Source organism: Bufo bufo, chromosome 5 (assembly GCF_905171765.1).
Source record: "Bufo bufo chromosome 5, aBufBuf1.1, whole genome shotgun sequence".
Taxonomy (NCBI): Eukaryota; Metazoa; Chordata; class Amphibia; order Anura; family Bufonidae; genus Bufo; species Bufo bufo.
The window spans coordinates 77,630,774-77,644,207 of record NC_053393.1 but is presented as its reverse complement, the minus strand read 5'-3'; the positions used below and the strand labels follow the sequence as shown (position 1 = coordinate 77,644,207).

General features: G+C 47.6%; 1 protein-coding gene across 2 annotated transcripts in view; it reads left to right on the top strand.

Annotated features, from left to right (window-relative positions):
* The window catches only part of SPAG1 (sperm associated antigen 1), a 101,176-nt gene that overhangs the window by 75,861 nt on the left and 11,881 nt on the right, over window positions 1-13,434 (top strand). For both annotated transcript variants that reach the window (XM_040431945.1, XM_040431946.1), the window contains 3 exons: window positions 5,683-5,824; window positions 9,201-9,327; window positions 10,326-10,472. In XM_040431945.1, the coding sequence (XP_040287879.1) occupies window positions 5,683-5,824; window positions 9,201-9,327; window positions 10,326-10,472 (416 nt within the window). The remainder of the gene's footprint in view (window positions 1-5,682; window positions 5,825-9,200; window positions 9,328-10,325; window positions 10,473-13,434) is intronic.

Below are 13,434 nucleotides of genomic sequence, written 5' to 3'. Positions count from 1 at the left end.
TCCGCCTCAGTCCCAGCCGCCACTGCATTTACCCAGTGTGCAGTTAGTGAGATATAACGTCCCTGCCAGTGCTTACTGGTCCACGTATAGGTGGTTATGTGGACCTTGCCACAGATGGCGTTGCACAGTGCACACCTGATTTTGTCTGCCACTTGGTTGTGCAGGGCAGGGATGGCTCGCCTGGAAAAGTAGTGGCGGCTGGGAACCACGTACTGTGGGACAGCCACCGCCATATGGCTTTTAAAAGTCTCTGTCTCCACCAGACGGAATGACAGCATTTCAAAGGCCAGTAATTTTGAAATGCTGGCATCCAGGGACAGGGGGGTACTTCCTCTTTCTCTCCAGTGTTTGGGGGATGGACAGCTGAACGCTTCCATGGGACATTGTGGAGATGCTTGGTGACTGTTACGGTGGTGGTGTTGCTGCCACATGTGTTTGCAGGGTGGCAGATGGCACTGTCACTCCAGAGGGGGGAGGAAGAGGCCGAGACTGCAGCAGAAGAGGGACCAGGAGGAGCCTGAGATCTTTTGTGGTTTTTGAGGTGTTTACTCCACTGCAGCTCTTGCTTTGCATTTAGATGCCTGGTCATGCAGGTTGTGCTCAGGTTTAGAACATTTATGCCTCGCTTCAGGCTCCGATTGCACACTCGCGTCTTGTCGTCAGCACATTGTCTGAAGAACTGCCACGCCAGGGAACTCCTTGGAGATGGCTTTGGTTTGCTCAGTCCCTGGGTCCAGTGGGCAGTAGCAGGCGTACTGGCTAGGGAACGGCCACTCTGCTTTTGCACCCTGCTCCCTTATTTCTGTGTGGTCCACCTCTTCCTCCGAACTGCGCACGTCACTCGCATGACTTTGATTCCATGTGGGGTCTAGGACCTCCTCATCCTCCACATCATCTTCCACCCACTCCTCACCCCTGCCCTCCTTGCCGGTCTGCACACTGAAGAAAGCCGCAGCAGTTGTCATCTGTGTTTTGTCATCATCAGAGACGTGCTGCCGTGGTCCTCCCATGTCCACATCCTGAAACATAAGTGGTTGGGCATCGGTGCACTCAATCTCTTCCACTTCTTGGGCAGGGCTAGGTGGATGGGCCTGGGAAACCCTGCTAACAGAGTCATCAAAAAGCATAAGAGACTGCTCCTTGAGCTGCAGGTGCAAACTCTGATCTTTCAGCAGGGGACTGGGTGGGAGACAATGTGATGGAACTGGAGGCACTGTCAGCCACCCAATCTACTATCGCCTGTACTTGTTCTGGCCTCACCATTCGTACACCGGTATTCGGGCCTACAAAATAACGCTGAACGTCTCCTACGATGGTGTTTCATTTGTGCGTGTAGCTGGCACAGATCGACCAGGTCCTCTACCTACAAAAGGAGCTCCACCAGCAGCACCATTCTTTGAGGTCACCCACCGAACTAACAGACGGATTGACTATATTACTTCCCCTGTCACGGATGCAGTGCACATGTATCTCACACAAACAATTGGTATGTCACCCACTGATGTAACAGACGGATTAACTATTATATTTTTGTGTCAGGGGTGCAAAGCTGGTGAATTGCACCTACAAAAAAATCACTATAGGTCACCCACAGAATAAATAGCCAGATGAGATTCCTAACACTTTCCCTCACTCCAGCTGCCTGCCTCCTGTCCCTGCACTACTCAGAGCTGATGTGCGGTGCTACACGTTATACAGCTTATATAGAGGCTGGGTCACATGATGCATCGGCCAATCACAGCCATGCCATTAGTAGCCATGACTGTGATGGCTTCTAAGTGTTCACAGCTTAAAGGGGTTCTTCGGGCTTAACCTTTTTTGGGGTATTAAAAGCTAACCTTTGGAGGAAAGATTATTGGTCCCATACTTACCTTCCAGAGTGCAGCCGTTCTTGAGATCTGCCTCCCGGTCACGTGGTCCCTCCAGATGGCTTTTCTTTGCTTCCGGCCGAAGTCCGTCTTCCTGTCTTCTCTTCCTTTCTTGAGCAGGAGACGGATCTTCGCGAGTGACGTCACCGCCTCCTGCTGAAGAAAGTGCCGGGCGTCTGTCGTCAGTCACCACGCAAGCGCACTATGAATGGTAGTGCGCATGCGCAGGATTGCAGGTCGCTCTCTGCAGTGTACAGGCTTCTTTGTGAAGCCTGTACGGACTCCTGCACAGCGCGATGTAAGCGCTGTTCAAGAGTGACAGCATAGCCATCAGCCACAGTGGCTGATGGCTATGCTGTGGATCTCACTGGGGGAACTGTGGTTGGCACTTTGGGGCAATGAGGATGGCACATGGGGGCACTGGATTTCACTGCGGCACAGTGGATGACACATAGGGACAATGGATGGCACAAGGGGGCACTCGATGGCACAATGGGGACACTGGATGGCAAACAGGGCGGCACTGCATGGCACAATGAGTGCAATGGATGGCACAATGGGGACACTGGATTGCACAAGGAGGCAATGGATGGCACAATGGGGACACTGAATGGCAACAGGGGCACTGGATGGTAAACAACTGAGTATAAGTGATAGGGCTCGTGCACAGAAGCGTATCTGTTTTGCGGTCTGCAAGTCGCGGATCCACTAAATAAGGTTACTGTTTGTGTGCGATTCACTTTTTTTTGCAGTCCTATTGAGTTCTATGGGTTTTAGATCTGCATTATGAGGACCAGAATAGGACATGTTCTATCTTTTGCAGAACTGACATAGGGATGTGGAAAGCACATGGACGTCATCAGTGTGTTTTCTATATCCGTATGTCAGTTTCAGTAAAGGCAGAACATGTCCTATTCTGGTCCTCAAAATGAGGTCCTCAAATTTAGGTAAACAGCTCAGCAGGGAGGATCATACAAGATGGGCTTAGATACACAGCTCAGCAGGCTGTGTCATACAAAATGGGATTAGATACATATTTTAGCACTCTGTATCATAGAAGATGGGATTAGATACAGACTTCAGCAGGCAGTATCATAGAAGATGCCTGGGATTAGATACACAGTTCAGCAGGCAGTATCGCACACAACAGGATGTGTATCAGGGACACATACAGGATAGGATTAGATACAGATGTGATTGGATACGCTTGCTGATTCCAGCTGTTTATCACACTCTGGAGATAGTGCGGAAAGAGCCTGGAGACGGTCAGTGATGGGATTAGATACACAGCTCAGCAGGCTGTATCACACAGGATTAGATACACATGAGGGCAGAGCCTGTGGGCGGTCAGTAATGGGATATAGACACTGGGTGAGAAGTAGATTCTTGTCTGGGTGTAGATAGACACAGCAGTTATAGATGGAGTAGCTGCTGCAGGCAGAGTAGTGGGGGGCGTGGTCAGCTGTGACTCATCTCCGTGCAGTGCAGCCAGGCTTGTGTATCAATAAAGTTATGTATTCAACAAAACAAGAAGAGAAAGTAAACAGATCTGCCAGCTTAATGCGAAGTCTTCCAGGGGGGAAGGAAAGCTCAGACATGAAAAACAGGTATTGGGGGCATATGTATGCATGGTGAGGGGTGTTAGGAGCACATAAATTTTTTTTGATTTTGGGATCAGACAACCACTTTAAAAGCTTGTTGATTGGCTTCCCTGCAACCTTTCAACAAGCTTTATTAAGTCACCGAACCCAAACTTTTTTGGAAAAGTCCAGGTACCCCAACCCGAACTGTTCGGTACGGACCCGAACTTTACAGTTCGGGTTTGCTCAACACTATTTGTATTAGGGATCGACCGATTATCTGTTTTACCGATATTATCGGCCGATATTCAGGATTTTGACAGTTATCGGTATCTGCATCTATTTTGACAATATTCCGATAACGTATTGGGAACAAGGATCGCGCTGCTCTCAGCGCTCTCCATGTTCCCTCAGCAGCACAGGGGAGAAGGAAGCAGTGTCTCCTCCCCCTGTGATGCCGCTGCCGCTAATGAGAGGAGAGAGGACAAAAAAAGGGGAGGGGCTGTGGCCGCCGCTCCGCCAATGAAGATAAGTCTTTCATTAATTCATATACAGGAGGCGGGAGCTGGCTGCAGAATCACATAGCCGGCTCCCGACCTCTATGAGCGGTAGCTGCGATCTGCGGTAGTTAACCCCTTAGGTGCCGCGGATCGCAGCTACCGCTCATAGAGGTCGGGAGCCGGCTATATGATTCTGCAGCCAGCTCCCGCCTCCTGTATATGAATGAGAGATTTATTTTCATTGGTGGCGCAGTGCGCCCCCCCAAGCCCCCCAATATTAATCATTGGTGGCGTAGTGCGCCCCCCCACCCCCGTATTAAAAACATTGGTGGCGCAGTGCGCCCCCCACCCCCACCCTAGTATTAAAAACATTGGTGGCACAGTGCGCCCCCCCACCCAAGCCCCCCCAGTTTTAATCATTGGTGGCAGTGGCAACAGGATCCCCTCCTCCTCCGATCAGAGCCCCAGCAGTGTAATCCTGGGGCTCCGATCGGTTACCATGGCAGCCAGGACGCTATTGAAGCCCTGGCTGCCATGTTCAGCTGCATGCTGCTGTGTGCACAAAGCACAGAGCAGCAGGGACAGTGTGAGCTCCTATTCACCCTGATAGAGATCTATCAGGGTGAATAGGACAAGGGTTCAAGTCCCTAAGGGGGCTAAAAGTTAGTAAAAAAAAAAAAACACCAAAATATTAAGTATAAATAAAAAAGAAAGATTTACAAAAAAAAACAACTACACATTAACACTAAAAATATTCATTTTCAGCGGATTTGTGTAGGAATTTTTTTTTTTTCAAAAATGAAATTTCACAGAATATCGGTATAAATTATCGGCCATGGGCCTGAAAGTTCACAAATTATCGATATCGGCCCTAAAAAATCAATATCGGTCGATCCCTAATTTGTATCCATAATAAATACTTTCATCCTGCTTAATACTATGAGCATTTTCATGTGTGTGTGAAGACACAAAATACAACAGTACCAGGGATGGACGCTCCTCACATTTATTTATACAGTCAGGTGTCTGCCATTATGAAAATATCTAGAACTTCCACATATTTCCTAGGTTGTGCTGTCACCATCTTCTGGGACCCCGACTGATCCTGAGAATGAAGGGGATGCAGTGATAATTCTGCCCACCAGCCCCTGTCTAGCTAAGGCCCCAGTTACACAACCATATTTTTGGTCCGCATCCAATCCACGTTTTTTGCAGATCTGATGTGGATCCATTGATTTCAATGGGGCCGCAGAAAAATGCGAACAGCACATAGTGTGCTGTCTGCATCCGGATATCCGTTCCGTAGCTCCACAAAAAAGATAGGATATATTCTTGTCCATTTTCTGATCAAGAATTGGCATTGTTACAGTGGGACCACAAAAAAAAACGGATGGATGCAACACTAGCGTCATCTAAATTTTGCGAATACATACGGTCATGGGAATGCCCTGACTGTGCGGGGGACTGCTGTGTGGCCCCATTCAACCAACTGCATTGCTTTGCTTCAGAGAGACGAGTGTGGTCACTTACTATACAGCAGGCATCTGATATTGACCCCATACATTTTCTAACCACTGGTCCTTCTTTTGAAGATGGCTACCAGTCTTTTTTTTTTCCTAATGTGTTTTTTTTAAAAGAGAAATAGCAGCAAGAGAGATCTGGTATCCCTCGTGAAGATTTACGAAGACAATCTAAACCCAGATATGTAACATGCCATTATTATCTGTATCCTAGGTAAATCCATAGAGGAGAGGTTCCTGTCCCTGAAACAGGAGGGGAACGACTGCGTGAAGAAGTGTCGGTACAGAGAAGCAGAGAAGAAATATACGGAGTGTCTACAGTTGAAGCCAGAGGAGTGCGCCCTGTACACCAATAGGTGAGGATGAGGTGCCGCCTGCACTTGCTGTGACCACACGTTTTGGGGGGTTGTGACACATTCAGCAGCTTTTACCTTGTGGTCACAAACCTCCAACTCTTAAAGTAACAAGAAAAATGCAGTCATCATGACTTCAGACATGTTATGTAGGGTGGTCTCTGGTTCTGTATTTGTGTACCATACCCCGGCGGTATATGTAAGAATATGCAAAGCTGGATAAAAAGACACATCAGAGCGAGTGCACACCTATCCCATGATGAGATAAGAAAATGCTGCCCGATACCACCGTGGGTTCTCCGCTAAATCCTTATGGGTCCTTCATGGTCCTGATATGATTTATACAATCTGACCAACCCTAGCATCACTGACAATAATCAGTTTTTACGAAAAAAACTAAAAGTGGCCCCATGTTGTAGGCGGACGTCTAATAATGTAGTGCAGCAGAAGATACCACCCAAGCAGAACCAACTACCGCTGTGCAGCACAAAATACTGCCGCCCTTGCGACAGTGTTCAATTGTATCATCGCCCTTCTCACTGTAGCAGTCAGAAGGTAAAGTTCTGTAGTAATTTATTTTACTTATATAGCGCTGGCATATTCCACAGCGCTGTACAGACATGATCATCACTTGCTGTCCCCAGTGGAGCTCACAATCTAAGGTCCCTATCAGGATGTCTTTGGAGTGTGGGAGGAAACCGGAGAACCCGGAGGAAACCCACACAAACATGGAGAGAACATACAAACTCCATGCAGATGTTGTCTTTGGTCGGATTCAAACCCAGGACCCCAGCGCTGCAAGGCACCAGTGCTAACCACTGAGCACCGTGCTGGCCAGGCCTGCTTCAGTAGATGCATGAGGATATAAATCATGCATCAACCAATAACCGGTGCTGTCTGGAAACAGATCACAGATGGCAACACGGACCCAAGTACGAGCATGTGCACTGACCCCTGCAGAAAACCCTCCCCAAACAGGGGAACCCTCTCGACTAGATCTTGTGATTAAATCACCCCCAAAAAACACTCAGACACATTTCTGCTGGCATTTGCAACCAGCTTCATCAATGGGTACAAGAAAAGGTATTTGCCGAACAACAAACAGGTGTCCACAAAGTACATGAATTCAGATGACCATTCTGATTTGCGTCTACCAAAAATGGACATATGTCAATCCCTGTGGACAATTCATTTTTGCGTCCATGCGTATTCGTTTCTACCCTACACTTTTTCTATACCTTTCCCACACACACATTTCTAGACAGAGATGCCAAATTTAAAGGGGTTCTGCACTTTGTTTAAACTGATGCTCTATCCTCTGTATAGATCTTCGGCGGGGGTCTGACACCCGGGACCCTCGTCGATCAGCTGTAATAAATTGTGAAGGTTTGTTAAAGTGGTTTTGTTTAAACTGATGATCTATCTAGATCATCAGCATCTGATCGGCGGGGGTCCGACACCCGGGACCCCCGCCGATCAGCTGTTTGAAAAGGCAGCGGCGCTCCAGCAGCGTCGAGGCCTTCTCACTGTTTACCGCCGGTCCAGTGACGTCACGACTAGTATCAACTGGCCTGGGTGCGGCTAAGCTCCGTTCCCTTGAATGGAGCTTAGCCCCGCCCAGGCCAGTTGATACAAGTCGTGACGTCACTGGGCCTGCGGTAAACAGTGAGAAGGCCGCGGCACTGCTGGAGCGCCGCTGCCTTTTCAAGGGTGTCGGACCCCCGCCGATCAGATGCTGATGATCTATCCAGAGGATAGATCATCAGTTTAAACAAAACCACTTTAACAAACCTTCACAATTTATTAACTTCACAATAAATTCCCCCCTCTGTCTAGAAAAACTACCCTAGTTTTCCTCCCCCACCACCTACTGGAGTAGGTTTGTGTCTTTTTAAAAAGTCTCTGTCATAAATCTGCAGCAAAGTTTATTAACATAGCTAGCCATGACCATCTTCTCACTCATTTTTCATAACTGGAGTGAATGGTGTAAAAAATGCAAAAACATTGTCACAATATTTGCAAATCTGCTATTTTGTGACTTTTTAAAACGAGTGTGCTGCAGTCATGTTTTGTCCCCCAAGAGTGGCTGTGATTAACGCCTGCAGTTATGTAATGTCACATTACGTGGTCAGAAGACACGGAGAGGGCCACAGTGGGCAATGGAAGTATATTTGAGAGGTTTTTGTAAGCTACTGGATGGGTTTAACATTGAGATCAGGGGGAGCTGTATAAATCCATCCAGTATGCTTCCTCTATTTAAACTTCTCTTTTAACCCTAAGGCCTCATGCACGTGACAGTATCCATTTTGCAGTCCACAAACCGTGGATCTGCAAAATACAGATACCAGCCATGTACATGCCACATTTTTCTCCTAGAACTGGCTATTCTTTTCCGCAAAATGGACAAGCGAAGGACATATTCCGTAATATGCGGAACGGCCACACGGATGCGGACAGCATGTGGATGATATCCAAGTGCTGTACATATTTTTTGTTGACCCAAATAAATATATGGGTTTGATCCACAAAAGATGCTGATTGGCACAGACCCAAACTACAGTCGTGAGCAATGAGGCCTAAGGCTGCGATTAGGAGTTCTGTATTAAACAAATGCAGCTTTGAGCCCCATAAAGAAATAGCATGAAAATAATCGGCACAGACAGTCAGACTTCTTCAGATAAAAAGGACATAATCGAATGAGAAGTACAATTTAAAGGGGTTATCCCATCATAATGATCACTGTTAAATCTGTTAATGATTTGACAGTGATCATTTTTGTAAATATACTTTATTAACAAATTCCCACCGATTAGGAGAAAATTCATCCCCACTTACCTTATTGTTGTGACTCGGTCTCCCCTGGTTACGACCACCGCTCTTCCGCAAAATCCCGATGGTCGCGCTTGCCCAGAAGACTTCTTCTTTTCTCCGGGCCACTCGCTGTCCTGAACGCGCACGCTGCCGCGCATGCGCGACGGTGACTTCTTCCCGGCCAGAATAGTACAGAGCTGCGAACGCGCACGCCGGCTCTGTACTATACTGGCCAGAAATAAGTCACATTGCGCATGCGCGGCAGCGTGCGCGTTCAGTCCAGCGCGCGGCCCGGCCGGGAGAAGACTTCAATCAAGATGAAGCCCGCCCCCAGCCAGAATCCAGGAAGTGAACGCGCGGTGGCAGCAGGTAAGTATGAAACTGCTAAGTGGGATAACCCCTTTAATTATGGGCTGACCAACATGAAACCCCGTCGTTTTGGGTAAGGAGTGATGGATGACATTGCACAAGTTTATAATTATCCAGTTACTTTTTATTTTGTTTATATTTTACGAGCGGATCACAGACGAATGGCGCCTTTTAGTTGAGCCCACAATTTCTTTTGCAGAGCCCTGTGCTACTTGAAGCTGTGCCAGTATGAAGAGGCCAGGCAGGACTGTGAATGTGCCCTGCAGAGGGATGCTTCCAATATCAAAGCCTTGTACAGACGGGCTCAGGCCTACAGAGGATTAGAGGTAAATGGGGGGATATCAACTAACAAAACAAGAGCACGTGGCCGCCTCCGAATTTCTGCCACACAAGCGACTTGTTCTCTAATCTGGTTTAGTAATCTGCCCATTGACATTGCTGCGGTCAGGGTAGTGGTGGTGACATGGGCAGGCGAAGTCACCGAGCTATAAAAAAAAAACAAGTTATTATAAAATGTGATTACGTTTTCATGATATAAAACGGCAGTCGGGGTGACTTTTCTCCCTTGATTCATTGGTGCCTTGTTTTTAAAGGACATCTGTCAGCAGATTTGTACCTATGACACTGGCTGACCTGTTACATGTGCACTTGGCAGCTGAAGGCATCTGTGTTGGTCCCATGTTCATATGTGCCTGCATTACTGAGAAAAGTGATATTTTAATATATATACTGTAATTGAGCCTCTAGGAGCAACTGGGACCTTGCTGTTACACCAAAGCCTCTGCTCTCTCTGCAACTGCTGTGCCCTCTGCACTTTGACTGACAGGGCTAGGGAGTGTATACGTCAGCACCTGGCCCTTTCAATCAAAGTGCACGAGGGCACAGCAGTTTCAGAGAGAGCAGAGCCTCTAGGTGTAATGGTAACGCCCACGTTGCTCCTAGAGGCTCATTTGCATATATTAAAACATTATTTTTCTCAGCAATGCAGGCACATATGACCATGGGACCAACACAGATGTCTTCAGCTGCCAGGTGCACATGTAACAGGTCAGCCAGTGTCATAGGTACAAATCTGCTGACAGATGCCGTTTTAAGGGGTTGTACATATTTTGCAATCCCTACAGTGCCACCACAGAAACAATGAAGCATTGCATAAGAGATGCTTATTGAGAAAAGAAAAGCAACCAAATAAGTGTTCCTCGATGACAGTGATGCTTCCAGAGTACCTTCTGCAATGTATGTCTGATGTGACTTGGCGTTGGTCGGAGGGAAGCATCCAGTCCATTTGCGCCAGTTTTAAAAGGCTTTTATATCTTCATTTTAGAAATACCAAGATTGTGCCAGCGATCTCAGAAAACTTATTTCACTAGATCCAGGCGTCACAGAAGCAAAAACTCTATTGACAGAAATCACACCCTACTTATCCACCGATGGAGACGGAAAGCAAAGGAAGAAGATCCTGATAGAAGAGGTACGGCGCTCTGTCTGATCCTGTGATGTGGATCATGAGCTTGATACATAAAGCTTTCATTAGATACACCATAGTGGTCACAGAGGTAAATGTTTCCTTGGGCTCGTGCTCTGTAATTACATTTTACCACCATTTGTATCTACAATCAGATCTGGGGAGTTTTGCAGGAATGTAAGATTGTCACCCGTATAGGCAAGACTTTGCTCATATTGTGACATTGCATGCATCATATACAGTATGTTGTCTTGTGCATTACCTTTATTGTTCACTTGTTTCACTCTGTGCGGTGTAGGAGATATCTCACCCTGGAGCCCATCATCCACCTTTTCCTGAGGTGTCCTGATATAACTGAGCTGTGTGTCTGTGGGACTGGAAAAAATTACAGTAGAGTCCATTCCTTTTTTTTCCCCACCAAACAGTCTCTTTTGTTACACCATTTTCTCATCCGTATCATTGGGGGCCACAGGCTTGACCATGGGTATAGCTGTTGCCGCTAGGAGGCGGACACTAAGCACACAAAGTGTAAGTTCCTCCCCTTCAGCTATATACTTCCTACAGGGACTAAGTTAAATCAGTTGCAGGTCTGCTGGTTTTTTGTTCTTTTTTCTTTCCTTTTTTTCTAGCGGGAGTTTCAGGCAGTCCTTAAAACTGCCTGCACTCAAACCCAGGAGAGCAGGTGGTCCCCCAAGCCCCCTGCTCCTTCCCGTTCTCCAGAAGCAAAGGAGGACCAGAGGTTCCCACAAATCCTGTTTCCCGCCAGCGTTCGGATGACCACAGTCGTCCCCTCTTTCTCGGTGTAGCATCCCTCCCCAAGGGGCCGCACACCCAAAGGTGGTGATCTAGCTGGTGTCAGGGGGGCAGAAGACGCCCAACAGGTGAGGGGGCGGGGCCCGTGTTCTCCCCGCTCCCACGCCGGCAGCTGAGCAGAGGGAGAGTAGGCTCCCCCCACTTCCGGGATTTAAAGCACCTGGCGGGACACTGACGGGCTGGTCTTGCTGCTTGGAGGGATACAGACTGGGTAAGTGCTGTTTGTACCTTCTTACAGGGCCTAACCTTCCCCTTTTTCTCATTTAGGGCCAGGTCATTATGTCTGAACTCAGGCCCCAGGTCCCTGTCATTTTGCCTGTGTGTCGTGCAAAATTTTCATCCCCTCAGTCAGACTCCCTCTGTTTTGCGTGTGCGGCTCCACCATCAGGTGGCTCAGCCCCGGACCAAATGGTTCCTACTGCCCAGCCTATAGTAGAACTGGAATGGGCGCGTTCCCTGTCTAGGGTGGTACAGGATGTCTCCAACAAGGCCATTGTGGAAGTATTGGGGCGTTTGTTGGCAAGGCAGTCCTCTGACCGGTCCGACTCTGGGGATCATTGGGCGCATGCCCATCGCTGCTGTCCTGCAAAACGGGCCAGGACATCCCCTCCCAATAGGGTGTCTGTCTCTTCCATTTCCTCTGCCTCTCCTCCTCTTGTTAAAGAGTCTCACTCCGACGTGTCCTCAGTTGAAGAGGCATGTTCTGAGGAGGGAGTCAAATGAGGATGTTGTCTCGCCGGAGGGTCAGTCGTCCAAACTGTCTTCCATTGTGGACAATCTTATTACAGTGGTTATTGAGATGTTGCAGGTTGAGGATCCCGCACCGTCGTCTGCCAGCTCAGGTTTTTCCTTTTAGAAGGTCCTGTCGCTCGCACAAGTGTCCATCCGTAGGGTGTCGGAACTCACGGCTCTTTCATGTCGGTATCACTATTGTCTGATTGCAAATGAGCATAGGAGAGTAAGGTGTTAATTTGCTGTTGGGGGAGGAGCCTTTGTGGGAGTATGTATATATAGCAACATAGTATTAGCTTGCTAATTATAGCTTGCTGCATTTTCCAAGTGCTGCTTTTTATAAGTGCATTGGAGATACTCAGGAGGTAATCTGGAGGTGGATACAATCTAAACAAGTAAGATTTGTTTGTTTAAAATCTTCCCCCTCTTTACAATGGCAGACCTGGTTCTGTGCAGGAATTGTTGTGCTTTTATTTCAGGTTCCATTCTTCGGAGGTTTGGATACTGTCTGATCTGTAGACAGCTCTCCATAATGCAGCAGGAAATTTCCTTTTTAAAATATGAGATTTGTAAATTAACCATTAAACAAACTCAGGCTGAAAACATTGCAATGCCACTGCCACAGAGGCCCCCTAGAAATGGAAGATGGGTTACTGCAGGTTCTGTTAGACTGAGAGTTGTGGATAGAAGACATATCCCACAGTCTGTGGCTCTCCATAATTCATTTGCAGCACTTTCAGAGTGCAAGAGCAACATGGAGGATGGCTCAGGCACAGTGGGTGAGAAACCATCATCTCCCATGCCTAAAGTATGCAAGACTGCAGCCAAAGACAAAAAGGAGAAGGTGAGGATTGATAGTAAGCAGCTGTTGGTGGGCGATTCCATCATAAGAGGTGTGAAGTTTGAGGAGAATGGTGTTGTGAGATGTCTCCCTGGTGCTACCGCTAGCAGGGATAGACGACACATCCTTAATATTGTTAGGCAAGCAAATCAGGAAAGGGAAGTGGATGTTATTGTCCATCTTGGGACAAACGATCTGGCTTGCAATGAGGTTTCAAAGGTGAAAGAAGCTTTTAACACACTTGGAAAGGATATACGGGAGGTTGCATCAACTGTTTCATTCTCTGCAGTTTTGCCTGTGCATAACCTTCAGCATGACAGGAAGATGCGCATTAAGGAATTCAATGTATGGCTTGGTGAATGGTGTCTGAACCAAGGGTTTAGCTTTGTGTCTCATGTTAGCTCTTGTTGGAATGGAAAAGAACTGTACAAGAAAGATGGTTTGCATCTTTCTCTCAAGGGAACGAATGTCCTCGGTGAACAGTTCCAAGTATTTGCTAAGGAAAGGGGGGCAAAAGAGTGATAATCCAGCAGTCCAACTGCCCCCCGAAACAATGCCAGAAGATGCCAGTAGCACAAAGGT